Source organism: Eptesicus fuscus, chromosome 24, assembly GCF_027574615.1.
Source record: "Eptesicus fuscus isolate TK198812 chromosome 24, DD_ASM_mEF_20220401, whole genome shotgun sequence".
NCBI lineage: Eukaryota > Metazoa > Chordata > Mammalia > Chiroptera > Vespertilionidae > Eptesicus > Eptesicus fuscus.
In genome coordinates, this window is record NC_072496.1 from 131,697 (window position 1) to 159,328 (window position 27,632).

General features: G+C 62.9%; 1 protein-coding gene across 1 annotated transcript; it reads right to left on the reverse strand.

The window, feature by feature from the left end:
* Nucleotides 1-59: 59 nt before the first annotated feature.
* ADORA1 (adenosine A1 receptor) lies at nt 60-19,910 on the reverse strand. Its single transcript, XM_028136926.2, has 3 exons — nt 19,883-19,910; nt 19,211-19,583; nt 60-1,951 (listed from the first exon to the last, which is right to left on the reverse strand). The coding sequence occupies exons 2-3, from the start codon at nt 19,546-19,548 to the stop codon at nt 1,312-1,314; spliced, it is 978 nt and encodes a 325-aa protein (XP_027992727.1). The 5' UTR covers nt 19,549-19,583; nt 19,883-19,910; the 3' UTR covers nt 60-1,311.
* Between the last annotated feature and the right edge of the window lie 7,722 nt (nt 19,911-27,632).

The following is a 27,632-nucleotide window of genomic DNA, read 5'->3' on the forward strand; positions in this document are numbered from 1 at the left end:
AGACAATAGCTGTGAGACACACCCCCTCGCTGGAACCGAGGGGCTCCACGCTGCCCGGCTCCCGTGCCTTGACCTCCCCACTGAGTCCTCTCTGCGAGGCTGTTGGCGCCCTCGGGTGTGCCCAGCAGTGGCTCTCCATGCGGGTTCACAGTCTTTATTAGTCAGGTGCCCCCCGGGAGCAGGGCACAGCACCTCTGAGAGAGGCGAGGCCTGGAATCAAGGCCTGGAGTCACTATTCACACAGAATCCTGCCCCTCCACCCTCTGCACCCAGCTCTGGGCTTGGCGGGGCGGGGGGGGGGGGGGGGGGGGAGGGGGGTCTTCCCCAGAAACCCTGAAATCCCCGGCTCCGCAGCAGAGCCCACAGCCCCTGAAAGCCGGACTAGATGCCAGGGACCCTGGGGGCAGTTAAAGGCCAGCAGGACCTTCCCGCCTCCTCACTCAGGGGCTGGCTCCTCTGTCTGCTCCAGCCTGTCATACCCCATCCCAGGAGTGCCCAGCCACCCTGGTCCACCCTCAGCAGGCGGGCACAATGCTCTCTAGAGCTGACGGTCTCCATCAGGCCCAGAAACAGCGGGGAAGGGTGCTGCCTGGGAGAGCCCAGGCCTGTCTGGGGGCAGGGGGACCTGCTGGGCTGGTGCCCGGAGGACAGGAGGTCACACTCCAGGCTCCTCCTGGGACGCTCAGTGCTGCCACCTGCAGGCTGGGTGCGGCCCACCCCACCACTGCACACTGGCTGCTGGGCTCCAAGCCCCAACCAGGCTCCGAAGGCTGGTGCGGAATAAAGCAGATGTTGGAAATGATGTCTGGACTGGCTCTGTCTCCCTCCCTCTCAAGTATAGCCTTGGGCTGCGCAGGGCAAGGGGGCAGGCGCCGTGGCACCCAGCGTGGCCGGGAGGCGAGGGCTGTGGGAGGTAGGGACTGAGGCTCCTTCGTGGCTGCCCCTCACTGGCTCGGGCCCCCTTCTCCTCCAGAGAAAGCAAGGCCAAGACGTGTGGTTTCTCTTCTTCACTCATCTTGGAGGGGCTGCCCTCCCTCCTGAAGCCTGGTCCCAGCCGCTGGGGTGAGCGCGCCCCCGCCTGCAGGAGCGGAGATGGCCTCCCCGCCACGGGGCCCTTTGCCTGAAGCAGGGGCTGCCCATGGGACAGGCAGGCGGGTGGGTGGCTCAAGCCACTTCCCTCCCTCCCTCAGGTTACCTGGTTTGTCCCCATGGACAGCCCCACACCCCAGCCTGGGCCGGGGAAGGCCCTGGAGACAGTGACGTGGGGAGTGCGGGCCGCGCTGAGGTGCCCTGGCCGTGGGCAGGCAGAGTCTAGTCGTCCGGCCGCTCTTCCGGGGGGTCCTTGTCCGCGGGGGGTGCGGGCTGGCAGCGGAAATGGTCATTCCAGATCTTGAGGAAGGTGACCCGGAACTTGTGGATGCGGAAGGCGTAGACGATGGGGTTCATGGCGGAGTTGCCGTGCGTGAGGAAGATGGCGATGTAGGTGAGGAGGCTGGGCTTGTGGCAGCTCGGGCAGAAGAGGGTGATGCAGTTCAGGATGTGCAGGGGCAGCCAGCTGAGCGCGAAGAGGAGGAGGATGAGCGCCAGCGACTTGGCGATCTTCAGCTCCTTCCCGTAGTACTTGTGCGGGTCGCCCGCGGAGGCCGACACCTTCTTGCTGAGCTGCCTGCGGATCAGGTAGAACACCTCCAGGTAGACCAGCGCCATGAGCAGCAGCGGGGGCAGCACCCACACGAAGAAGTTGAAGTAGACCATGTACTCCATGCTGATGACCTTCTCAAACTCGCACTTGATCACGGGCTCCCCGGCGCTGCCGTTGGCCGCCCAGGCCCGCCGCACCGCACCCAGGTTGTTCCAGCCAAACATGGGCGTCAGGCCCACCACGAGGGAGAGGATCCAGCAGCCGGCGATGGCCACCGCGGCCCTCCGGGGCGTCACCACCGTCTTGTACCTGGGGGGGGGGGGCAGAGTGTGAGTCCCCCTGAGGCTCCCCAGCCCCCCCAGAAGGGGCCACCCCGCCAGGGCCCAGGGAGCGGGGAGTGTGTGTCTTTGGCTTAAAGTGCCAGTCTCTCAGGGTCTGAGATTGGGGCACGCACTGGCTCAGCGCTCTTGGTTAATGATAGAAATCATAACAGAAAGCAGAAGATGCTCTTTAGGAGTTTTAATAAAATCACCAACGTGAAATCGCTGTGTGCTGGGCGTGTCCCCTGGTGGCCTCATCCCTGTTTCCTGACCGCCCTCGTGGGGGGAAAGCGCCCTCGTGGGGGGAAAGCACCGGCAGGTGAAGAAGCGGAGGTTCACAACGTCCTGCGACCGGCCGGCGCCCCCCAGCTCATGTCCCCACCGGCCACACACCCACTGCTGCACAAGCCCCGCCCCTGTGCCGGCGACACTCACGAAGCATCCACACCCTCCTCTGGGCTGGTCCACTCACCAGCCAGCCTCCCCGCCCCCCATCGCCCCCGTCCTCCCCCCGCCCTTGTGCCCAGTTCCTCCTCCCGCCCCTCCCCTCCCCGTCACTGCACAGGGCTTGGCCTCAAGAACCAGCTGTGCACACCCAGGCCCCTTGGGAATTGCTCTCAGGAGAGAAAGCTGTGTTCCTGTGCATCTGCTCATGTTCAGCAGGCTCCGCGTGCTGTGGGTCCCGGGCACTGCTCTGCGCGGGGAGTGAGACGAGGCCCCGCCTCCCTCAGCTCACCTTTGGGAGGAGACACAGATAACACCACAGTAAGGAGACAGGCAACAAGGCGGCCGCAGGCGTGGCCTGTCCGTGAAGGGAAATACACGGGACGATGTCGAGGGACCGAGCTTCCACATGTCATGACGCACGGACGCTGCAAACATGTGGATGATTCAGAATCTAACGACCCCGCACCCCCACTGAGGCCGAGGGTGTCCATGTCCCCACCTCCCGTTAAGCACGCCCAGCCAGCAGCCAGCGTGTCCTCTGGGCACACACGGCCGTGGACAGGGAGCCAAAGGCCACGCCTCTGGCTCCGTGCGAGGAGCCGGCTCAGCACAGCCTCTGTGGTCATTTTCCAGAGCGGCTGCCAAGCCAGCGGTGGCTGCCTGCTGAGCCTGTAAACACTCCTGAGGCCCATGGGTGTGAGGGCCTCCCTCCGCTGCTTCTCGTCCCGGGCCTGTGGCTCTCTCTCGCCTTCGCAGCGATGACGCCCCAGGCCCTTCCTCCTGGGCCTTTCCACGCACCACGGCCCACTGTCCGCGAAGGCCTCAGGGGAAGGGGAGGGCGGTCTGGGGGTGGGAGGAGTCTGCAAAGCGAGGTAGATGGTACCTCATTTCTCATCTCCTTATCTTTCCGGTGGGGACCCTGAGGACCCCAGGTGACTCCCCCATCCTCCCCTCCCCTGGGATCATGCGTCCTGTGTCCCCACAGCACAGCGCTGAGAGCTGCCCACGGGCCACACCTGCCTGGGGTTCTCTTCGCCTGGACCTTTGCTCGGCTGCAGCCGAAGCCGTTCCCTCCGCGGGGACCCCAGCAGGACGGCCGGCCTGGGGCATGTGCTGCAAGGAGCCCAAGTCTGCCCCCCAAGTCTGCAAGCTACACATCGAGTCTTCCTCGAGTGTCTCCCATGTCCCCAGAAGCCTGGCCATGAGTCCATGGGGCCAGACCAAAGCAGCAGGTCATTCCGCGAAGAGAGAAGAAGGCGAGGGACACAGGCCGGCCACCCTCAGCTGCAGAAGGAAGGGTGCCGGGCACCACCACATCTGCAGGGTTTAGAGCGCGTTTGTTATCCACAAGCCCTTTTACACTCACGCCTCGGGGAACCCCGTAGCATCCTGGGGGAACCCCAATTTGAGATTCAAGACCCAGAAGCGGGCAATTGTGTGCCATGGCTCCTGGCTCCAAGACCAGCTCCTTCAGGGCGACAGGCTGGCTGGGCAGTTTAGATGCAGGATGATTGACAGATTTAGAGGGTCCCTTTCCTACAAGTTTAAACATGGGAACGTCTGGACCCTGTTCAAAGAGGGGCCTCCCAGAGATGGAGGTGGGCCGTGAGGACCCACCGAGAGAGGAGGTGGTACTGACTGTCCAGGTGGGAGGCGGCGGGGAGGCAACTCCTCCTGAGAGAGGGCCCCCCTCCCTTCCCTTCCTGACTTCCTGGACCCCTGGGTCACCTCGTTCCTGCGCTCCTCCAGGGCCAGGTCCCAGCAGACCCTGCAGCCAGGGTATCAGTTCCCATCTGTTTTCCTTGCTATTTTCTCCATGTGGGAAAGGGCCGGACACAGGACCTTGGCTGAGGTGGGGCAGGCTCTCACAGGAAGGGCTGACCCCCGACCCCCAGGCTAGGGAGCAACCCCCCTCTCCTTCACGTGGGAAAGAAAAGCGGAGGCTGCAAGTCCTGGGTGCACGTGGGGTGAGGCATGGGATGTGCCTCCAACCCTCGGGGTGTCCCTCCCAAATCAGGGTGCAAGGCCTGGCCTCCTCGGGCGTGCTGGGAACTAGCCCTCAGGAGTGATGGCTGCCTCCGGCGTGAGCGGTCCCAGCCGACGGGAGGGGTAGCCACAGGAGGCAGTGACACTCCAAGTGGGGCCCTGTCCACAGGCGGCTCCTTGAAGTTACCATAAAGGGACGGGCCACCTCCAACCCCTCAGGGCCTGAGACCCACACGGGGAGCCTGTGCTCAGGCTGAGCACTGCCCTCTCTGTGATTCTTAGAAGCAGAGACAACACCAGCTCCATGGCACCAATCAATCCGTTAGCATCTGTCTGAAGACCACAAGGTGGAAGGACAGTGGGGGCGGGGGGGGGGCAGACTCTCAGAGGGAGGGCAGAGCCTGAAGGAAAGGCGGGGAGCGAGCCTGGCTGGAGGGGAAAGTCGTTCCCTCTGCAGCTGGTGCCTGAGCGAGTGAACGGCTCAGAAGTGGGGCGAGAGGCCAAGGCTACACGCCCTGCATCCAGAGGGGGCTCCAGGAACAGTGCCTGGTGAGGGGGTGGGGCTGGGGGGGGGGGGGAAGCGGGGCCGCAGGTGTGATCAGGGGTGGTCACCCAGGGCTGCGTGGGTCACGGTCAAGGTTCTGGGGTTTGTTCTAAGCCACACAGCCCCTTTGCTGGACCGAGGACTGAGGAGCGGAGCGGCTGGAGCGCGCTGGTCCTGAAGCCCTGCTCTGCGCCCCAGGGTCTGAGCCCCGACGGTGGCATTTCCCAGCCCCTGAGCCAGGTGGGTCCTCGGGAGGCACGGCAGTGCCCGCAGGGAGGGGCAGAACCCAGGACAGTTCCTCCTTCTCTGTCCCCGAGGCCACCACGCATGCCAGGCAGCAGCTGCGTCTCCTCCTTGGCTCCGCCTCCCACAGGGAGGCCACCACATTCCAGCCCTGGGGTCCCGGACCCGCCTCCCCCTGGGTCTGCAGCCCGAGGGGGGGGACGGCGGGGGAGGAGGGCTGCTGGTGGTGCTGACCTCTGCACCTGGCTGCCCCTGCCTGGCTTCGGTGCTTCATCACGGGTGCGGCCAATTTCTGCCCCTAAAGGACTTCTGTTGGAAACACCTACATGACCCCCTGGTCAGACCCCAAAGGTTCGACCCTGGAGCGGGAGAGCGGAGAGTAGTCACCACAAAGGACTCCCAGCCAGCGAGGACGGCAGCCTCTTCACAGATGGTGCTGACTCAGAGGAGAGAGAATCGTACAGGAGGTCGGGAAAGGCACGGCGTGTGAGGCCAGGGGTGAGGAAGCATCCAGCCAACGGCTGAAACCGGGGCAGGGCCCCCAAGGCCTGGCCGCCCTCCGCTTCCCTGTCGCCGGCTCCCTCACGGGGCCCACGGCTGGGAGGGGGACCAGGGGGGTCAACCCTGTCTGGCGTCTGAGGAGGCGGCTGGTGCACGCTCCGTCCTCTCCCCCTGCCTCCCTCCTCAGCAGGGAATCAGCCACTTGTAACTCAAAACTTGGATCTCAAGACCAGGAAGTAAGGCTTTCAGACCATTTAAACTACTTCCTGCCGAGAAAGTCTTCGTCCCCAAGGAGCACAGGAAACCAGATACAATCACGGGCAATCGGAGGCGCTGGGCACACGCCAGGGGCCACGTCGTTAGCATTAACTTTGCCCAGAGGAGTCTGGGTGGAGGGCCCAGGAGGGGCTGGGCGTCTGGGTCCCGAGATCCGGCTGAGACTCTCTCTGCCTGGGCCCCGTGGCATCACCCGGCATCTGGGAACCTGGGAACGTCTGCATCACACACCCCACAGGGCCCCTCCCGAGCCCCGGGCCAGGCCCGCCCGCAGCGCTCGGGGGAGGGGGCTCCTTGGAGGAAGGGGGCAGAATGTGTCCTAGGCTCTCAGTGCCATGGGCCTTGGAAGCCGCTCCTGGTCACTTGGGAGGACAAACAACCCACGGCTGGCGTCTCCGTGGGTGCCTCCCACCCCTTCCCCATTCAGCTCTCAGCCCTTTCCTGCCTCTGGGCGTCTGGGAGGAGCAGGAGGAGGACAGCTCCTGCCCCAGGGAGCCCTGTCTGATGGAGGCACCGCCCCCAGCAAAGGGAGCTCCGGGGGAGGGGCCAGCTGGTGCTGAAGCATCTAAGGCCACACCCCACCCTCAGAGGTCGCACAGGGACCGACCTCATGGGTGCCTTGTCGCTGATGCTCCCCCTCGGACAACGAGGGGGTTGGGTTTGCTCAGAAGTTCTGACCCAGAGGAGTCCACAGGGAGTGGGTGCTGGGAGGAGGTTCCTGACCCCTGAGGCCGGGTGCAGGCCCCACATCCAGTCCTTGGGGAAGAGTGCGTCTGACCCGGCGGTTACCCCGGGAAACTGTGCCCTGACCTCAGCACTCCAGCCACTTCCTGCTCAGAGACGCGGCTCTCCAGCCCCACGTAAAGCCAGGATGCTCCCACCTGCTGTGGTGACTTTCCGACTCGCCAGGTGGGATGGAAAAATCCATCCTCTGCACAGGGGTCAGTGAGCTGTGAGAGGCTGTGCAGCCAGGCTGCCCGGGGCGTCCGCAGACCCAGGAGGTAGCATTCCTTCCCAGTGACGTGGGAGGCCTGGCGTCACGGGGAAGGAGCGACCCTGGTCACCCACAGGAGGGGGCCGAGTCCCACAGCCCGGCTGGCACGCAGGAGAGAGCTGAACTGTTCAGCGTCTCATCTCATCGTCCAAGCTGGAGAGCGCAGAGAGGGACCCACACTGCCCAGCGAGGGGGCTGCACCTGAGGCAGCCAGGTCAGGACCCCGAGCGGCCTCCTGCAGGGAACTCTGCGAGCGGCAGGAGCCCAGGGTCCAGGTCAGGCCGGGAGGGAGGGAGCTGGCCTTGGTGAAACCCCTCCCCTTGGCGGCCACTGTGTCCTCAGTGGGACGATGTGGGGCTGAAGGCCAGGCCAGCTGGGCACCCGCAGAAGGGAGGGAGGACAAGGACAAGCGTGGGTAGGAGGAGTCGGCACATTCAGTTCCCGGGAAGGGCGCCCCCCTAAGGATGTCGCGCTCTAGCGACTCGCCCAAGGAGGGGAAGATGGGGCACCACGGGATGGAGAGAGAAATAAACATTCACTGAGGACTCTGATCTGCGTTCAGATCCCCCCCACCCCCATCTAATAGCTGGTGCCTCCAGCTGGTCTCGGTTCCTGGTCCTGGGGCCCAATAGGGTGAGAGCCTTGCTTGGCCGGCTCACTGGCCACACGGCGGAGCAGTGACTGAGCCAGGCCCCCCTAGGTGAGCAGTAGCAGCTGGTGCCATTGTGTTCACACCACACACACACACACACACACACACACACACTCACACGCACGCACCTCCCGAAACAAAAAGATACTTGTTTCACTTTGGGAGGCTGTTTACACGGCTTCAGTATCCACTTCGTATCCAGCTCCCCCACCCAGCTCCGCCTCAGGACAGAACCGCCGTGTTCCTGGTCTGTCCCACTGGTGTCTGGCCCAGCACCTCCCCCGCCCCCTGCTCCCTGGGGCGCACTTTTACATCAGGAAGTCCACCCTGGGGTCTAGCTTCAGTGGCTCCTGCTGCACCACAGCCCGGGCACAGCGGGAGAGCACAGCTGTCCCCCACGTCTCTCTCCTCCTGTGTACACACAGGCACTCGGTGACGAGGTCTCAGCCAGGACCAACCAGGAGCCAGCGCTCCTCAGCCAGCTGCGCACAGAGGAGCCCCTGTCGCCCCTGGCTCTCCCCCCCCCCCCTGCCCCTCCAGCTGCGGGGCTGGGCAGGAGGGCCTGGTGCAGTGGGAGGTGGGAGGTGGGAGGCACCGGCCGGCCCAGGTGGATGCAGGGCTGGAGCGGATCCCCTGAGGATTGATCAGTCCAATTCTCTGTTTTCCTCCATGAGCGTTTAACTGCAAGTACCCAGAGGGTGGGAACCAGGCCCGGTTCCATGTGGGTTCCTAGCACCTGCCACCATCCCTGGCACACAGTGGGCATCCAGTAACGCTGGGGAAGGAGAGCAGATTCCTGCACAATGCTCCGTTCAAACCAGAGAACGCAGAAGAGGAGGGGGCTGGGGAAGAAACAGAACGAGCCCAATGAATGGAAAACAGTTACAAACGTGAGAGAGATGAACTCAACGGCAGCAATCCTCACTTTCAGGGTGAGAGAAGCAGGAGGGGGGGGTCGAGGCTTCCTGCTCCTCTCCATCCCTCCTGCCCCCCCCCCCACACACACACACACACACAGACACACACACACACACACACACACACACACACACAGACAGGGGGCCTTTGCAGAAGCCAGGATTTCTAGTCCGCGCTCCTGCCTCCGCCCCCATCCAACACATTAGGCCACGTAATTAGGAGGTTCTAGCAGGAGTCCGACCTCGGGTCCTCCTGCTGCAGGACCAGCCCTCTGTTCTGCCGCCCTGGTGTGGGGACGGCCTGTTCTCCGGGGCTGGGGCCTGTCCCTGAATGGAGTGGCGGGAGCCTGGCAGCGCCTGGCAGCGTCCCAGAGCGTCCCTTTGAGGGGAGATGAAGCAGCTCATTCTGTCCGTTCTCCCACCTCAGCAAAGCCCTGCAGAGCACTGAATGGGCCAGGACCCTGGATGGGATCTCAATGACAGTGGGGGTGGGGGCAGGGGGAGAGGGCGGGGAGGGGGAGAGGCGGGAGGGGAAGGGGGAGAGGAGCTTATTAAATCAGAGCCTTTTTTCCACCCACCATTCAGGAAAGCTTGAAAGCACAGTGCTCAGAGCTGGAAAAAGAACATCAGGCTGCGGGCAGCAACGGGCCTTGGGGACTGAACAGGCCGGAGCCGCGGGCAGCCTCGGCGGGTGAGGGGGAGCCACAGTGCCTTCCCTCCCCCACGGAAACCAATCCCCACAACGTGGGCCATTCAGAAGGTCCTGGTCCACCAGGACCAGCTCTCAGGTCCCCGAAAACCAGATACCATACCTGTCCCTCCCCGACCCTGACCCTGACCCCTGACCTCCATGGCTTCCCGCTTCCCCAATAGAGGCCGCACTAGAGGGACAAGGTCTGACTCAGACTCCAGTTGCCGTCAGCGAATCCGCCGCCTCTCTGAGCCCGTTTCCTCGCTGTGACATGGAGGGAGTGACGTCTGACGCCACCGCCCCGGTCTCCATGGTCACGGGGACCGAGCTTCCCAGCATCCCCTTCCCTCCTCGGTCCACTCTCCAGGTGACTCGTCCAAGGTCACACAGCTGGGATCTGAACGCGGAACTGCAACTGGGTCAGAGCCTGCAAGGCCCTGTTCAGGCCCTGAACCCCCGAGGCCGAGGCGCGGGGAAGTGAGGACAGAGCGTCCTCGTCCCGCATTCCCACCGAGCTTCCCCGGGCCCCTGGCACGCGGAGCTGGCTCACAAGAAGCCCGGCCCAACCTGGTCTGCGGAGGAGCCCAGGAGGAAAGGCATCGTCTTGGGTCACGTAGGAAACAGGAGCGCGAACCCCCAGCCACGCAGAGAAAAGGGCGGGACCAGGAGGGAGACGGAGCGGGCGAGGCTCCCCCTCACAGGCCTCAGGGCACACAGCACCACTCCTAGGGCTTCTGTTGGTGCCATTTCACAGATGGGAAAACCGAGGCCCAGGCCGGGTCAGGGAGATGCGGAGCCACAGCAGGGTGGGCTGGTGTTGGGGTGGAGACGGGTCCGTGCCCTGCAGCGTGCCTCTCTCTGCCTCTGGTGCAGAGGGGCCTCCCTGAGCCCAGCTCCACCTCTCACCTCCGAGCGCCTGTGGGTTATTTCTGCTGCCATGATGCCAGCAACACCCAGATTTAGCTTCCCTGCCCCTGTGACCCAGGCAGCGTGAAGAGGAGCACTCGCAGGCCCTGGGTCCAGAGAGGAAGCAGTCGGGGCCGACAGGAAACCACGCCAGCCTGCGCCCACCAGCAGCCTCAGTCCTGGCTTCACCCTCTCGGCTCGGCCGGTGCCGATCTCCCTCGTCGCCTGGTCTCGGCGGGGACACTCCCTGGGGACAGTGGCTGAGGGAGCGGTTACCACACAGCGTCCACTTCGGGGTCTGCCAGCAGGTGTTAGATCCCATTTTCCTGTTTACTCTCTTATTTTCAAGTTCCTTGATCGCCCTGCGTCTCACTATCTGCATCTGTGAAATGGTGTGGACACCAGCCTCGCAAAAGTAAATAAAATTAAATCTGCTGCAAAGAAGACCTCCAAGCCTCTACAGTCCCGCGAGGCACATGTTAGTCTTTCCAGTTTACAGATGAAGAAACTGAGGCTTAGAGATTTGGCCGAGGTGCGAGCAGAGCTGAGGCTGGGAGGCCAGCGGGGCAGTCGGACCCCCACGCCCTGGTGCTGAGCACCCTAAGGAGTTGGGCCGTGGCTGCGGTCCCCTGGCCGGCGAGGAGCTTGTCCAGTGGGCCAGGGGCAGACCGGCCCTGAGCTCGGGGCTCTGGGTTCCCCGTCCCGAGTTCCCCTCTTTGCTGGCGGATTGCGGGGTCTCTTCTCGCCCAGCCTCCCCCAGATGGGAGGGGCTCCCCTCCTCTTGAGTCGAAACAAAGATGTTTCCCTTGAACATTTTTCTTCACGTCTTGACTGCAAACTGAGTTCAGACTCGGGCTACACTCTGACGGGACAAGGGGGGCTGGAGAAGGTCCCCTCCCGGCGGATGCAACTTCAGCAGTGGGGGCGGCGCACCCCTAGGCAGACCCTCGAGGCCCTGGACCAGCCCCGGTGCCTCCCCACCTCGTGGGTCGGGGAGTTATTGTGGGTGCGGAGCCTCCGTCCCGCTGGCTGCCCGCTGCCCACTGCCCCCTGATCACCAAGCCTCACGCTCATCGTCCAGCAGCTGCAGTGGGTGGGAGACAGAGAGGAGGCGGGTCAGCTCCAGGCGTGGGGCACGCCCACTCCTAACTGCACACTCCCACACTCGGCCTGCAGCTCAATGCCAAGCAATCAGGCCAGGCCTTGGGCAGCTCTGAACTGCAGGCCAGAGTCCAGATGGGGGAGGAGGAGGGGGGAGAAGGGTCAGGGTACCTAACCCTCCTCCCCCACGCACCCAGAGCCAGCTCACCCCTGAACAATGAAGCTATTCTTCCTTCCCATTCCGAGAGCGCTGCCTTACAGACAAATATTTGCAGTAGGGATTGGAATTAAGCCCATTTTATAGATGTGGAAACTGAGACCCAAACAGGTAAGTGATTTACCCAAGTTCACTCAGCATTAAATGCTGGAATCAAGGCTCAAATATGGGTCTTTCCATTCATCTGTTCAACTATTCATTTGACAGTTCTGGTTACACTTAGCAGGTATGTGGCTGTTAGCCTCAGCTTTCTCAGGAAATGTGGGAAATAGTGATATGTTATATATATAAAAGGCTAATATGCAAAGTGTCCCCTCGGGAGTTCAACCAGGATACCGGGAGTTCAATTGCTCACTATGATGTGTGCTGACCAACAGGGGGTGGCGCGGAACATGGCGGGTGACCAGCGGCGGAGGGGCGCTGAGGGAGCGAGGGAAGGAGGAGGAGGGGAGGTGGGGAGACGGGGAACCTGATTGGCCCTGATCGCAGGCCAGGCCTAGGGACCCTAACCTTGCACGAATTTCGTGCACCGGGCCTCTAGTTGTTAATATAAAATGCTCTTGGTACCTCTTATAAAATTGTGCAAGAATGTAAATAAGAGAATCCATACCAAGTATTCAGCACAGAGCCCAGCAAACACTGGGCGCTTAGGAGGCAATCTACTACCATTCATTCAGTGACTCGCTGGGCCAGCTATCAGATACCAGGAATGGGCAGAAACTATGCTGGGCACTGTGGGCAGAGATGATTGTCTGGGACCACAACCTCAAGTTGCGCACCGGCCAGTGAGGGAGATTTGACAAGGGCTGTGTTACAGGGGAGCATATGGACTGGGAAGGCCTCCTGGAGGAGGTGTCGTCTGAGCTGAGTATTAAAGGAAGAGTAGGAACTAGACAGACAAGAGAAGGGAACAGCTTTCTGGGGTGTTGATGTGAGTGGTCTTATCCTTCTCTCAACTCCAAGGCCCGGCAGGTCCAGAAGAGATGGCCAGGGAGGGGGCAGGGAAGTGTTTTGAGCACAGGTAGAAGGCGTTGTGGGCGCTGTGTGCCTGGGGTGGGCCAGGCCTGCTCAGGCCTCCTGCGGGGGCAGCTGGTGAGTGATCAGCCTGGGGGCCTGTGCCCTGGAGGACAGGGCTGGTGTCACCAGAAGACACTTGCTGACCTGAACATGTAAACCATGTTCCTGCCTCAGGGAGATTAATGGTGGGGGTGGGGCGCATGCAGGAAGGAGCAGAGCTTGGCTGGGACTCACATCTGGGCCTGGGAGAAGGAGGGGTTGGGTGGGACAGCGTTTTTTTATTTCTAAAAATAAGAGTAAAGATAGAACCCCTCCACACACACAGGTGTGAATGTGTGAACACACCTCCCCCTCCCCCACTAATTGCCTAAAGCCACTGTGACCTCTGGCAGTGATTGGGGGGGGGGGGGTGTCCTGTCTTCCGGGCCCTGGCTCCTGGCTCAGTCCACTCCTCAGCCCCAGGCCTGGGCCTGCCAGCAGCTCTGAATGGAGTCTGTGTTCCTCTCAGCCGCTGTCATCACAGGGGCCCTGGGAGACTGTGGGGGGGGGGGCGGGGGGCGGGCACGGAGGCGGGTGGGTGTTTACTCTGCAGAGGACAGGCCCGTGCGGTGTGCCTGCTGAGTCCCCACACACTCAGGACGTTTTTCTCCCCCCGCCCACCCCGGCGACTTGTGGAGCAGGTGCACCGGGGCCTTGCTTCTGCTCCTGAGAGGTCAGGGCCTGGAGCTCCCCAGCACGTGGCCTCGGAGACAAGGAGGGTTGCGGAGGGCTAGTCACAACCCTCCCCCCGGAATCAGGAGGTGCTGGGGGTCGGGGGGCCAGGATGCGGCCCTAACGTGCCAGGTGAGCTGCATGAGACCTTACCGCTCTGCGCCCAGCCCCACACGCTCTGATCTCTCGGGAATGTCTTCATCAAACAGCCCTTCATCCCCCAGGACCTGCCTTTGCCCCGTGGGTGGATAGGACGTGCCCAAGTAGCATCTCCCGGGGCTACCCCACCCCCCAGGAAGGTTTTCCTCCCGTGAACGTTCTCCCATTCCTCCCAACACGCACGGATTCAGCCACCCACTGAGGCGTGTGTGAGGCACAGGGCACAGTGAGCAAGACAGGGGAGACGGGAGAGAGCCACGCCTGCCCTCACGTGCTTGCAGCTCATTCTGACACGGACCTGAGCCCGGTGGATTGCTGAGGCCACGGCATCACGTGGTTAACGTGAAACAAGCTCCGGAGAAGTTGGCACAGCAGCAGCCCCATCACTGAGGGCCGGGGCCTGCCAGGCCCTTCACATCTCAGCTGAAAGCCTCCTGACCGCCGTGAGGACCTGGGCACCGAGTCTCATCCTAAATGGAGCCTGGCCGGGAGGAAGAACCCCTGGCTCGGCCTCCTGAGCAGTGATGGCAGCCGGAGCAGCCGGAGGCTCCGGAAAGCCGGCTGGACCTTCGAGAGGCCCCTTCCTGGAGCCGGGCAAGTGGGGCCCGTCTGATGGACCACAGGAAGGGGCAGAAGCAGGGGTGAGCGAGAGGGGACCCCCGGGACCTGGCAAAGCTGCACTGGAATCTCAAGGATGCGGGTCTCCCCTAGCTCCTTCCTCACCCTCCGTGTTCCCGGGGTCCCAGCACCATCACACCCGCCCCCCCCCCCCCCGCCCGCCGTGATTCCTTCTCCCACTTGGCACGTCTGCTCTGTGCCAGGCAGGTCTACCGCTCACACACTGTGGTTTTCCTGTCCTCTCCACCTCCCTAGCCTCCACCGCCCGCGTCGTCCCTGCCCTGCACCCACCCAACAGCCCTACTTGGTGGGGACATGCTCTGCTTTTCCTACGTCACCGGCTCTCACTCGCTAATAGTTTGTTCGGGACTTTTGACCTTTTAAATAGGAAATTGGTTTTCTGTCATTCCCTGCTTGAAGCACTTCTGAGGCTTCTTAGTGCACTTAGAAGAAGATGTGAACTCTTGACCCTGAGCCTCAGCCCCTCCCCCCATCTCAGTCCTCGCCCCATGAGCCTCTCGGGACACTCACTGCCCCCGGGAACCTGGGGAAGCCACAGAGAATGCAGGGGGCCCCTCCCTCGAATTCTTCTCAGTTGTCCTTGCAGCTCCTGCCCATGGGCTCCAGGTTCCACGAAGGCAGTGACCTCACACCTCCGAATCCGTGACGGAACCAGCGCTCGGTGCCCGGGCCGTGCCGCGGGCGTCTCCAGGGACTTCAGGGGCCGGTTCTGCTGCCCCCAATTTCACAGCCTCCTGACTCAGTCCCTGTCCCACTTCCGAGGGAATTATTTCACACCCGTGACTCTCCATCGGCCTCCCGCATCCTCCTTCTCCATCGTGACCTTGCTTCCCACCTCACCTCCCAGCACCGGCACCCACACTCTGCCTCCTGCCCTGGAAGCATGCACCCTGACCGGGAATCAGACCGTGACCTCCTGGTTTATAGGTTGATGCTCATCCACTGAGCCATGCCGGCCGGGCGGCCTTTTCAATCACAATCAGCATCCTCCCGTCACGCTCCCCCTCCACCCACCACTGATTAGCACATCTCAGCGCGGTTCCTTGCCAAGGGTCATTGCTGAGAGCTTCCTGCCCAGCCTTTGGGGGGTGGGAGTGGTCAGAGGCTGGGAGCAAGTTAGCACTGGGGGGAGGGCGGTGACCTTGGACACCTGGAGGAGTGACCTTGAACACCCCAGAACCCTCGGCCTCTGCTTCCTCCTCGCTGGTGAGAGGCTGGACATCAGGGATTCCTATGCTCCTCTGTGTCTCCCGCTCCAGGCCTCTGACTCATCCGTCCTCACTCAGAGAGGCTGAGAGCAGGTGCCCAGACGACAGAGCAATTGTTCTGGGACGTGAAGCCGCAGACCGCAGCCTGCGGGGCCCCAGCCCAGGAGCACTTTACTGTCAGGAGAAGCCCCAGCTGGTCGGGGAGGAGGCCATGCTGATGGCTAAAAGCGAACACACCCTAATCTACCAGATTCCTTTCCCGCCAGAGCCGGGCCAGCAGGCTGGCTTCCCCCACGCCTGGCTCTGCTTCCCGGTCAGCAGCCCAGCCGGCAGGCTTCCAGCTGTGGACAGAGGCAAGGGCTAGAGGGGCTCCCCTGCCCACTGGAGTGAAGGTGAGGAGGGAGGGAGAGAGAAGGGAGGGAGCGCATGGGCTGAGGCCGGGGTGGGGGGGTGGGGGGGCAGGGGACACCGGCAAAGACCAGCGGAGAGCGATCACCCTGCTGACAGCCGTGAGGAAACTCCTCTGTGAACCCTGCAGCCTCTCAGGGCTGATTCACGACGCACAGGGCCTTGCGGGTTGCAGACATCTGGTGGACAGGGCGGAGCTAAATCCTGTCTCCCCCTGACCAGACGTTTGCACAAATTTCTGAACCTCCCTGAGCCTCAGACCTCAATTTATCTGAAAAAAAAAAAAGTGTCTGTAGAATAGGAATTTACAATAACGTCTGCTACTGAGAGGCTATGAGCATTACGTCAGATAAAGCAGATAGAAACACAGCCTCGTGCTGGTTCTTAACACTCAGAGCTGAAAACACAACTCGACCGTCCCAGGATCTCAAAACAGCACAGCCAGGAGCGAGAACAAGGAAGAGCCACCGAGAGCTGGAAGGACCCCTGACATCCCGCGTCCAGCCCTCTGTCTAACAGGCGCGGGGAAAGGCTCAGAGAGGCTGAACCCCTTATCCAGGTTGCACAGCTAGTTAGCAACACAGCAAGGTTCAAACGCAGGTCGTTCTGACTCCCAAACGCCCACCACCTCTCACCCCACCCCACCCGTCTGGGTCTCCTGCCCACAGAGAGGGTTTGCTCAGGGAGCCCTGCGGGCACCCCTCCCACAGCCAGCCCCCGCGGTAGGCGCCACCAAGAAACCCCGGGGGGAATGCCCAGAAGCACAGCTGAGGGGACAGGCAGCAGCCCCCCAGCACGTGAGGTGTCATGCAAATGACATGCGGAGTACATGCTAATGACATACGGAGTACATGCTAATGACATACGGAGTACATGCTAATGACATGCGGAGTACATGCTAATGACCACAGGTTATTGATGAATCCACCCCTTGAGGTTTGTTTTTGTTGTGTTTGGGGGGAACTGGATCACAGCACTTGCTGTGAACCCCTTTTCCCTCTTGTGTCTCTGCCAAGTGGAAGGAAATAGCATTTCTGGTTGACTGGCCAGACCAGGCCCGTGGACACGGCACCCAGGTGCCCTCCCCTGGCTTGGTCAGGGTTCCTCCTTGGTGCCCAGAGCCCATTCACCTCTGACTGGCTCACCAGGGCAGGGGGCTAGGTGGGACCCTGGCTGAGAAGTGACTCAGGCAGACCAGCAGGGAGCAGGGACAGGCAAGTCCCTGGAGTGGCCCCTCCCCGCGGCCCGGCCTCCAGGACCCCAGCTTGGGACCGGCCCCCGCAGGAGACAGGTTCCTCGCCCTGGGCACTGGCGCGGCGGCCTGAGCGATGGATGGGCAGCCGGGTCAGGGCTGCACAGGAGAAGCACAGAGGTCCAGCCCCAGCAGAAGGGAGAATTAGATGGTCCGCACCCAGAGGGCCTGCTGGAGGCTCAGCCGCGTGAGCCCTGCACTCATCTGGTTCAGTCCCCGTTTCCTGAGGGTCCCTCCTGTGCAGACCCCGAGCCCGGCTTTCTGCAGAAACAGCAGACAGACAGAAAGCCGTGCTGCCTCCGTCGCTGCCCCTGAGACACTGACGACCCACCAAGGAGCAAAGGCAAGTGCAGATGTGACCTCACGGCACCTTGGCACCCCCTGAAAACTGGGGGGGGGGGGCCGGGGGGGAGGCTACTGTGTAACAGTACGAGTGGGGGGGGCAGAGCTTCCCTACTCAGCCCCTCAGAGCCCCATGTTAACAGTGACGCAGCGACAAACAAAGCACCCCATGCGGCTGGCTGGCGCACCGCGGTCAGGCACAGCGCTGCGAGCTTCCTATCCTGCCAGGCATCGCGGGAAGAAAGTAAAATGCGCGCGGCCCCTTTTATAGATGAGGAAACCGAGGCTTAGCCACGGCAGTGAGTGCCTGTCTGGGGTCACAGCTGGAGACTCCCAGGAGGGCTGCACGCAGGCCCATATGCTCAGCCTCCTGCGGCCGCAGCCTCCACGCCGGGAGCAGCCTCCATGCCGGGAGCAGCCTCCACGCAGGGAGCAGCCTCCACGCCGGGAGCAGCCTCCACGCCGGGAGCAGCCTCCACGCCGGGAGCAGCCTCCACGCCAGGAGCAGCCTCCACGCAGGGAGCAGTCTCCACGCCGGGAGCAGCCTCCACGCCGGGAGCAGCCTCGGCCCAGGAGCACAGCCCCTCAGGACCCCGCTCCTCACTCCTCCAGGCCAGAGCACAGAAGCTGCCCCGAGGGAGGGGCAGGCCTGCAGCCACCGACACCCCCGGGGCAAGTGGGGCACATTCCGCTGCCACATCGGGCCCAGGCCTTTGATCACCCTCACACCCACTCCAGACAGTTTCTGAGCTGCTTCCCTGCTGTGGGGACACTATGTGCTGTGCTCGGCTCGGAGGCCCCGCCACCCTCATGGGCAGGACCAGCCTCCCTGCACAGCCCACTGCCACCCGGGGCCACGGAGCACAAAGGCCCTTCAGAGCCCCCCGTGGAGTTCTGGGGCACGGTCCCTGCCTCTCCCCTGAGCAGCGGTCTCTGCCCCACCGCCCCGGGGAGCTGGAGGCTGGGCAGAGAGCTGCGTCTCAGTGCTGGGTGTGGGGACCGGGGAGTCAGGGTCAGGGGAACCTGGCTCACTCCCCACGGCAGCAGGACCCTCTGGGTGTCGGTGTACCGGCTCCACTGGCGCTTCCCAATAGGATCATGGTGAGAACAGGGAAAATGCTGCATGAAAACAAGCTCCCAAAAGTTCCACGAATGTAACGCCAGCGGGAGATACGTGGGCGGCTGGGCCTGCCCGGGCAGACAGCCAAGTGAGGCCGGAGGCCCCGCGCCCCAGATAGGGCTCCTCGGCGCTGACCTGACGGGACTGAGAGGGGCCGCGCGGGGCGTCCCCACAGGGCCCCTGGCAGGGCGCCCGGGCTCCCCCTGGCACTTGGTGGCCCAGGCACTGCCTGGTGACAAGACCGTGGCCTGGAAGTCCTGGGCACGGAGCCCCACGTGGACTCGACACCCACGTGACCACGGCCACCATCAGGCCACCCACCCGGTGCTGCTGGACACGGCGCGTGGGTCCCTGCGCTGTGACCGCAGAGACCTGCAGGGGTTCGTGACGGGACAAGGACGTCAAGGGAAGGGGCCTGTTTCTCTCTCCTCCCGGCAGAGGGAGTGGGGCAGAGGGACTCTGACTGCTCGGCTCCCAGGGCAGCCCGGAGGGTGGAGCCGGCGGGCACAGAGATGAGTGCCTTCGGGAAGGCTGCCCTGCCTGGCTCCTGGCGGGCACCCGCCGTACAAGACGACCCACCCCAGCAGCCTGCTCCCCTCGAACTGGTGGGCTCAGCTCGCCCACCCAGCGCTCACCTTGACTGTCCTGGTGGCCCCTCCAAACCCCACCCGGGCTGGACAGCTGGCCGTGCCCTGAGAACAGCAGCAGCTTGGCTCGGGGCTCCTGGGCCCTGCCCGGGCCCCATCCTCCTGCTTCCACCACAGCTCGGCCCAGCACCCAGAGCGGAGGGCAGCAGGCGCCTGGGGACTGGACACCTGGCCCAGAGGGCTCTGGCTCACGGGGGCCTGTGTCCACCTCTCGGCCCTCACACCGCCCAGCACGGGCGTGGCCAGCACCCTCCACGGCCGGGGACTCACCGGAGCGGGATCTTGACGCGCAGGTAGCGGTCCACGGCGATGGCCAGCAGGGCCAGGATGGAGCTCTGGGTGAGGATGAGCACGGGGCAGGCGACCATGAGGCAGGTGTGGAAGTAGGTCTGCGGCCCGATGTTGATGAGGATGGCGAGCGGGATGACCAGTGCGCCCACGGCCACGTCAGCCACCGCCAGCGAGGCGATGAAGTAGAAGGTGGCGTCCCGCAGCGCCCGGTTCACCCGCACGGCCCAGATCACCAGCACGTTCCCCGGCACAGACACCAGGGCGATGAGCACCTCGATGCCGATGTAGGCGGCCTGGAAGGCCGAGACGGGCGGCATGGCGGGCAGAGGCCGGGCACATCGGCGAGGGGCACCTGTGGTCAGGAAGCTGGGGTGGGGAGGCTGTGGGCAGCAGGGGACACAGGGGGACGGGGCCCCGGGAGCCCCTCCCCTTGGAGCTGTGCCCACTTGGCACGACGGTGCCCGCCGGGGCTGGTGAGACCCCGGCCCGCTCTCTGCCCAGTCTCTGTCCCTCCCCTGACCACCCCAGGTTTCATTCAGCAACTTGGGCAGCAGCGCTCACTCCTCCCGCCCGCTGCACACGCCCCGCCAGGTCCCCACGCCTGGCTTTGCCCACCGATGCCCCCCCCAGACCAGGGTGCCAGGAGCTCACCAGCCTGCCTGCTGGACGCCAGGGGGGCCCAGAGGTGGTGCCCAAAGTTGGGGGCACCTGCTGCCGCCCAGAGCGGGGGACACGGGCGCGCGGGGCTGGGCTGGGCTCCGGGCACCACGCCGCCGGCAGCTCATGTCCTCGCTCCGCTGCAGCGCCGCCGGCCCAGCCTCGCCAGCATCACATGGTGCACGGAGGCTCTGCCCGGCTGCTTTTAAAGAGGCAGCGCCCTGCCCTCACCTGGGACGGGGGTCTGGGGTCTGAGTCTGGCACTGGCGGGGCGGGGGTCCCTTTCCCCGCGTGCGCCAGCCCGCCTGCACTGCCCGCACCGGAGACGCGGGCACCAGCTCCCAGCAGTGCCCTGGCCCCGCTCCAGCCCTGCAGGACCGCGCCCGCCCACCCGCCCTGGAAGGGGGCTCCCTAGTCGCCCTCTCCCGCACCCTCCGGAGCCCGAGGCGGAGGCAGCACAGACCTGCCCAAGGTCGCCGAAGCCGAGCCGGCAGCCCTCAGCCACCTGAGCGGTCCAAGCCCCCCAGCCAGGCTCTCAGCCACCGCAGCGCGGGGCGCCCAGGGAACCCCGGCCAGCCCGCCAGGCCCAGGTCCAGGTCCAGGTCCAGTCCAGGTACAGTCCAGGTCCAGGTCGGGTGAAGCGGCGCGGACTTGGCTCAGGCGCCAGGGCACGGGGCTGAGTGACAACAGGGCTCGGCACACTGGAGGGGCGGGGGCGGCACCTCGGGGCCCCTCCCTCCTCGCCCTCCCCCTCCGCTCAACAAAGGAAGTGATTCTGGGTGAGAAACGCCGGGAAAACGTGAGCTTTCCCTGCGCCCCCCCTCCCCCGAGTGAATCCAGCCTCCAGGCATCTGCTCCCCTCTGGATGCAGGATGCCGAGGCGCCCCTACACCAGCTGCCCAGCGCCCCACATCCACCTCACCGACTGCCCCTCCCGCTCCTCAGTCCTGAACCTGCTCCCCCGAGCCAGCCGGCAGCTCCCATCCTCCGCGCCTCACTCTGCACTCCCTCCTGAGTCCTTACATCCTTTCTCCGTCTCTCAGCAAATTCCCTTTCACAGACGGGGTGCCCAGGCTCAGGAAGCCACCTCGCTGCTCCCCAGGTCATCTCCATCACGCCACCCCTCTCCTGCCCCTCCTGTCCCCTCTCCCTCTCAGCACAGCCCAACTGGTGGGAGCCCAGCCAGGGAAGCAAGAAACACATCCACATCCACCTTCCCCACCTGGGTCCCCTCTGGCTGCCTCCTGCTCAGGTTCAGGTCAGGTGGCCCACGCTGTCCACTGAGGACTCCCGACCCCCCAGCTCAGGGCTGACCCTCATGCAGAACAGAGATCCCACCCTGAAGCCTTGGGGGTGCTGGGGGGGAGCTTCCAGTTCTCCTCAGACACACGGGGAGTCTGTGAACTTCCCTGGAGCCTCGTTGGAGAAGCTGGAAGTGTAACTCTTCCCCAGGCTGCACAGACTCCCTGAGCACTCCCAGGGGCACCGTGTTAGAGGTTCACCACTCCCCTGCGGCAGCGAAAGCCTCTGTGCCCCCACCCACCCCCGCCCCAGGCCCTCACCTGGCACAGCCTGCCCCAGGCCCCAGGCTCATGACACAGTTAAAGACTCAGCATTTCCCTAGCCCATGTGGCTCAGTGGATAGAGCGTCGGCCTGCGGACTGAAGGGTCCCAGGTTCGATTCCGGTCAAGGGCATGTACCATGGTTGCGGGCACATCCCCAGGGGGTGTGCAGGAGGCAGCTGATCGATGTTTCTAACTCTCTATCCCTCTCCCTTCCTCTCTGTAAAAAACCAATAAAATATATTTTAAAAAAATAAATAAAGACTCAACCTTTCCCTAGCTGATGTGGCTCAGTGGATAGAGCGTCGGCCTGCAGACCAAAGGGTCCCGGGTTCGATTCCTGTCAAGGGCACATACCTCGGTTGTAGGCTCCTCCCCGGCCCGGGCCCTGGTCAGGGCACCTGCAGGAGGCAACCAATCAATGTGTTTCTCTCACATCGGTGTTTCTCTCTGTCTTTCCCTCTCCCTTCCATTCTCTCTAAAAATCAGTGGAATAATATCCTTGAGTGAGGATTAAAAAATAATAATAAAATAAAATAATTTTTAAAAAAGACTCGGCCTCTCCCGGCACCTGCAGCTCTTCATCAGGCAGTGCCCCCCCCCGTCTCCCCCCCCCCCTGCCTTGCTCCCAGCCTGGGGGCTTCTCTGACCCTGGAGGCAGCCTCTGGCAGATCCACCTGCCACCACACCACCTGGAGGACCTGGTCGCTCACCATGGCACGGACTCGGCAGAGCTCAGGCCCTGGCACGGCCCAGTTCATCCTGGCCAGTCCACTCACCCTCCTTGCCAGACTCCCCACACCAAGGACGCAAGGGCAGAGGGGCAATCAAGGCAGGGAGAAACGGGACTTCCTCGTGCCCCCTTCCTCCTTCCTCCCCATCCACACTCCCCTTCCTCCTTCCTCCCCATCCACACTCCCCCTTCCTCCCCATCCACACTCCCCCTTCCTCCTTCCTCCCCATCCACACTCCCCCTTCCTCCTTCCTCCCCATCCACACTCCCCCTTCCTCCTTCCTCCCCATCCACACTCCCCCTTCCTCCTTCCTCCCCATCCACACTCCCCCTTCCTCCTTCCTCCCCATCCACACTCCCCCTTCCTCCTTCCTCCCCATCCACACTCCCCCTTCCTCCTTCCTCCCCATCCACACTCCCCTTCCTCCTTCCTCCCCATCCACACTCCCCCTTCCTCCTTCCTCCCCATCCACACTCCCCCTTCCTCCTTCCTCCCCATCCACACTCCCCTTCCTCCTTCCTCCCCATCCACACTCCCCTTCCTCCTTCCTACCCATCCACACTCCCCCTTCCTCCTTCCTACCCATCCAGCACTCCTCTTGCTCCTCAATAAAAAGAAATATGCTCACCAGCTTCTGCGTGTGCTGAGGGGAGAGGAGGCCATGGAGACGTGGGTGGCGGGTTGTGGGGGAGGGGGGGTGGTTCCAGATTCGATTCAGAGCACCCCGCCACGTTTCACTGGGGTATAACTTCTATGGCATAAAGTTCACCCATTTAAAGTGTGCAACTCGATGGCTTTTAGTACAGCTACAGAATTGTGCAACTATCACCCTAATTTAATTTAGGACATCTTCATCACCCCCGAAACCTTCCAGCTGTTACCAGTTCTTTCCAAACCTGCCCATTCCCTCTCAGACCCTGGAAATCACTGAGCCACGTTCTGTCTCGAAGGATTTGCCTATTCTGGACGTTTCTCATACATGGAGTCGTGACGCCGTGCAGGACGACAACAACTGAAGAATGAAGTCTATCCACGCTCTGTTGTTCAGAGCTCTGTACCCCAACATTGTGGCTGCTGAAGTATAGTTATGTACCCATTTCGCAGAGTAGGAAACTGAGACTCAGGGAGGGATGTGGGTCTGCTGAGCGTTGGGATGCACCCAGAGCCAGGAGCAACTGCCCCGTACGGGCGGTGCCTGGGGCTCGGGGTCCCCCTGCTGGCCAGATGGAAGCCCAGACATGAGGCAAGGAGGCTGCTCCCTGCCCCTGGGCGCTGGTCCTGTGCTGGTGGGAGGAACCAAGTCCGTGTAAAGCTTTAGGGAGAGAGCCACTGCGCCCCACCTCGGAGGGTCTGGGAGCTGAAGACCCCCCCCCAGGAATGTCCAGCAAACCTCTCCGCCAAAGAATGGGGAGACGGTCCTGCCACCCAACCCAAGGCCCCAGCGCTGAGATGGCTCCTGCTTGGAGAAATCTCCAGAGAAAAGGGTTTTCAGCTTCCACTGATCTGACTGCCCTCGGTTCTGACTCTGAGAAAGTCGGGCCCAGACCCGCCCGGGGGACTGCTGGGCGTTTCGCTAATTCAGTCCTCCTCAGAGGTTGTGAATTTGGGCTCTAGAGTCAAATAATTTGGGCGGAAAATGTCCCTCTGTCCCTTTCTCAAGTGTCTGATGAGGGCGCCTCAGTTTCCTCACCTGTGGAATGGGAGGCGTGATATTCTCTAAGGGCTGATGGGAGGACGGAGTGCTGGGCTCTAAAGTCCACGTTGCTTTTCTACTCGTCACTTCCCTTAGAGAAGAACGGGCGAGGGCTCAGGGCACATAGGAAAATTCTGGACAGAGAAGGGAGCCTGCCCTGTCATCCCTCACCTCCCTGAGCTCCTACCCTTGTCTGCCAGGGGAGGGTGGCAGCTGCTTTTGTCCCCTGCCTGGGCCCTGACCCAGCCAAAAGCCTGGCACAGCTGTTGGAATGGCCCAGATGCCTGGGGTTTAGGGTTAGGCCCAGGACGGCGGGGGTTGGGGGGAGACGGGGGGCCCACAAGGAGCATCTCCTCGGTCTCCTTATGTCTCGCAGGTCAGCTGCCCCAGCCTGGGGTGGGGGGCAGGAGGAGTTCCCCCTCTTTCCTTCCCTGGTCTCCTGCCCCCTGGTGCCTTCTTCCTGAAGCTGAACCCACCCCTCCCCACCCCATCCACATGCCGCCAGCTGTCACTGGCCTGGGCCTGGCACTCCGCCTGCCGCACACCCGTGAATCGCCGGCATTCACGCTCTGGCCCCAGCTCCACCTGTTCCCCTCGGACTGAGCAGCAGGGCTGTGTGGCCCCATCTGTTGTCCTCCATCCAGCTCTCATCTCAGTGCGAGTCAAACCCAGCTTCACCTGCAGGAGGGTGGGGACGGCTGAGTCGGGCCTTGTCCTTCCCACCCAGGCCCACCAGCACCTCCAAACAACCTGCCTTCCAGGTTGAAAAAGACTAAGAGCGCACCCTTCCCCAAAGGCGTGTGCGTGCTTCCTCGCGCCCTCTTTCTACCTGTCATCACTCGGGGCCAGTGGGCAATGTCAACAGAACGACGGCCGCTTTTTAAATCCATGTTTGTGGTGCAGCGACCTGTGAGCACAGGAGAGGGGCCCTGGTGGCACCTCCTCCTGAGAGGAAGGCGTGTCCTGGGCACCTAGGCTGTGTGTCGCCAGGCGGGCAGCGTGACGCAATGCCGCAGCCGGGGGCGTAGCCGGCAGAGTCATTTTCTCACGGTTCTGGAGGCTGCACGTCCGAGGTCAGGGCCCAACGTGGTCCGGTTCGGCGAGGGCGCTCCTCTCGCTTGGCGGACGGCCGCCTTCTTGCTCAGCTCACATGGCCTTTCCTTGGTGCAAGCAGGTGGAGGGAGAGCTCTCTCTGGGGTCTCTCTTTTTTTTTTTTTTTTTTTTTTATTTCAGAGAGGAAGGGAGAGGGAGAGAGAGAAAAAACCATCCATGATGAGAGAGAATCATTGATCAACTGCCCCCTGCACGCCCCCTACTGGGGATGGAGCCCACAACCTGGGCCTGTGCCCTGACAGGGAATCTAACTGTGACCTCCTGGCTCAACCACGGAGCCACGCCAGCCAGGCTGTGGGCTTGCTTAGCTCTGGGGACTCAGAAAACCGGGCCTTCCAAGCCCCGTGTCTTGGGGCCTGCCCCTGCCCCTCAGGTTCTCCGTGAGGCTCCACCCACCTTTTAGCTGCTGGCCCTGCCCTCGCCAGGCCTGGGGAGGGAGCGCACTACCTCGGTGCACTTCCTCTAAGTGGGCACTTCCTTCCAAGAGAGCTGTCCCCAGAGGTTCCCTTCACATCCGCAGTGATGGAGAGCGGGGGGGGGGGGGGGGGGGGGGGGGCGGGGGGGGAGGCACAAGGGGAAGAGCTTTAAGTTCTAAGGCAGAGAAAATAGAATTTCTGCCGAGCAGAGGGAGATGGGGAGGGAGGGAGGGAAGGAGAGAGGGAGGGAGCGGGGGGGGGGGGGGGGAGCGGAGACAGGATCCAGGAAGCTTCTACTTTGGTCTCGGCATCGAGGTTTCACAGGGGCGGGGCGGGGGGGGGGTGTAGATATTTATAACTCAAAACAGACCGAGCTGAGATCCCTCAAGTGCCAGGGGCTTGGCTGACAATGGACGGGGGGGGGGGGGGGGTTGGGGGGGGGTGTAGGGACTGAGACCTCCTCTAGGACTCGAGGATGCTGGTTTGGGGGCGGGGGGTCACCATTGAAAGGCTGCAGAGCCCTGCCCACCAGGCTGGGCGGGAAGTCCTCAGAGAACCCCAGCTCTCAGGGACAATAACATCCTCTGATGGTAACAGCTGCCGGGGTACCAGGCCCCGAGCTACATGCATTACTCTCCCCATCTGCAGAAGGAGAAACTGAGGCTTGGAGGGCAAGTAACCAGCCTGAAGCCTCGCAGCTGTAAGTGGCGAAGCCCTCTGCCTGGCACCGGCCTGTGTGGTGGGAGGAGAGGCCTGGGTCTAGGCATCCCCACTGTCAGCTCAGCCCTCAGCCACCGAACCCTCGACCGTGAGCATTGATGGGGGTGGGGAGGGGACAGGGAGCTACCCACCCAGGAGAGGTGCTGGGGGAGTGTGTGTGTGTGTGCGCATGTGTGAGTGTGTGCACGTGTGTGTGGCTGTGAGTGTGTGTGTGTGTGAGTGTGTATGCATGTGTGTGTGCACATATGGGTACATGTGTGAGTGTGTGCACTGTGTGTGTGACTGTGAGTGTGTGTGGCTGTGTGTGTGTGTGACTGTGAATGTGACTTTAAGTGTGTGACTTTGAGTGTGTGTGTGACTGTGTGTATGTGTGTGTGTGTGTTTGGCATGTGTGTGTCTATGTGTGTGTGTGTGTGCGTGTGTGTGGCATGTGTGCATGTGTGTGGTGTGTTTGGCATGTGTGTGTGGTGTCTGTGTTTGTGGCATGTGCGTGTGTGGCGTGTGTGTGGCGTGTGTGTGTGTGTGTGTGTGTGTGTGGTGTGCATGGTGCAGTGGGTCCGCACACCCAGGCGACCCCAGGTGAAGGCACACGGGTGTGTGATGATACGTGGAGGGGCCTCAGAGCTCCTTCAATGCGTGTTCGCTGGCTCTGAGGACGAGGAGGCGGCGGCTGGAGTCCAGGGCGGCTCACGCGCCTCTGCCTGCCTCCACAGGCCAGTTGCTCCCTGCTCCCCGTTCTCCGCCTCGTTCTTGGTCTGAGGTCCCCAGCTCTGATCACTATGCATCTACGGTTTCACTGCAGCCGCAGGGTCGGAAGGGGAGGCTTGGGAGGCCTGAGGTCAGAAGTCACGCTCTTGGCTACCAACCTCAAGGCCGGGAACAGGTCCCGGCCAGCACAGCCGGAGAGAGCAGAGCCGAAAGGAGACGTCACAGGCGCCGTCTGCTCCAGGAGGAGGGAGGGATGAGGTGTCATGAGCACCGTGCATCGTGCCAACTCCCACTCCCAGGCTCCAGGCACTGCTCCAGGCTCGCCCGTCTGCAGGGAGATGGAATATTCCTGAAGTCACAACTCCAGAGCGAGGCTGCCCATCTCAGAATAAACAGACACCCCCCCCCCAGGCTCCCAACCCCCGGCGGCTCCAGTCCTCGGGCGGGCCCCACCTTCGAGGGCCAGGTGTCCCGCCTCCTGCCTCTTTACTGACAATCCTGTGCTCCTCTGAGCTCCATCCTCATCTTCACCCCATGGGTACCACCAGCATCCACAGGACCAGGAATTCACCCAAGTCACAGACACCTGGGCTGTGACGTCCAGGTCACCCCAAGAAGGAGAGGGGGCCCCAAACCCTCACTCTGCACAGAAGGGACTGGCTTTGATGATGTGGCTCTGTCTCTCGGGTCAGCTGTCAGTGAGTATCCAGTGACCACACCACACGCACTTGCTGAGTGCCTACTGCATACACTCTGGAGAGAAGCTGGTCCCGCTGTCGTCCAGGGCCTGGGTTTTG

Bases quoted from the DNA above. Each gene is read 5' to 3' on its own strand.
- ADORA1 (XM_028136926.2), bottom strand. From the start codon at position 19,548: ATGCCGCCCGTCTCGGCCTTCCAGGCCGCCTACATCGGCATCGAGGTG. The intron at 1,952-19,210 runs GTGAGTCCCCGG...CCCCCCCCCCAG, and splicing joins CGCGTCAAGATCCCGCTCCG to GTACAAGACGGTGGTGACGC.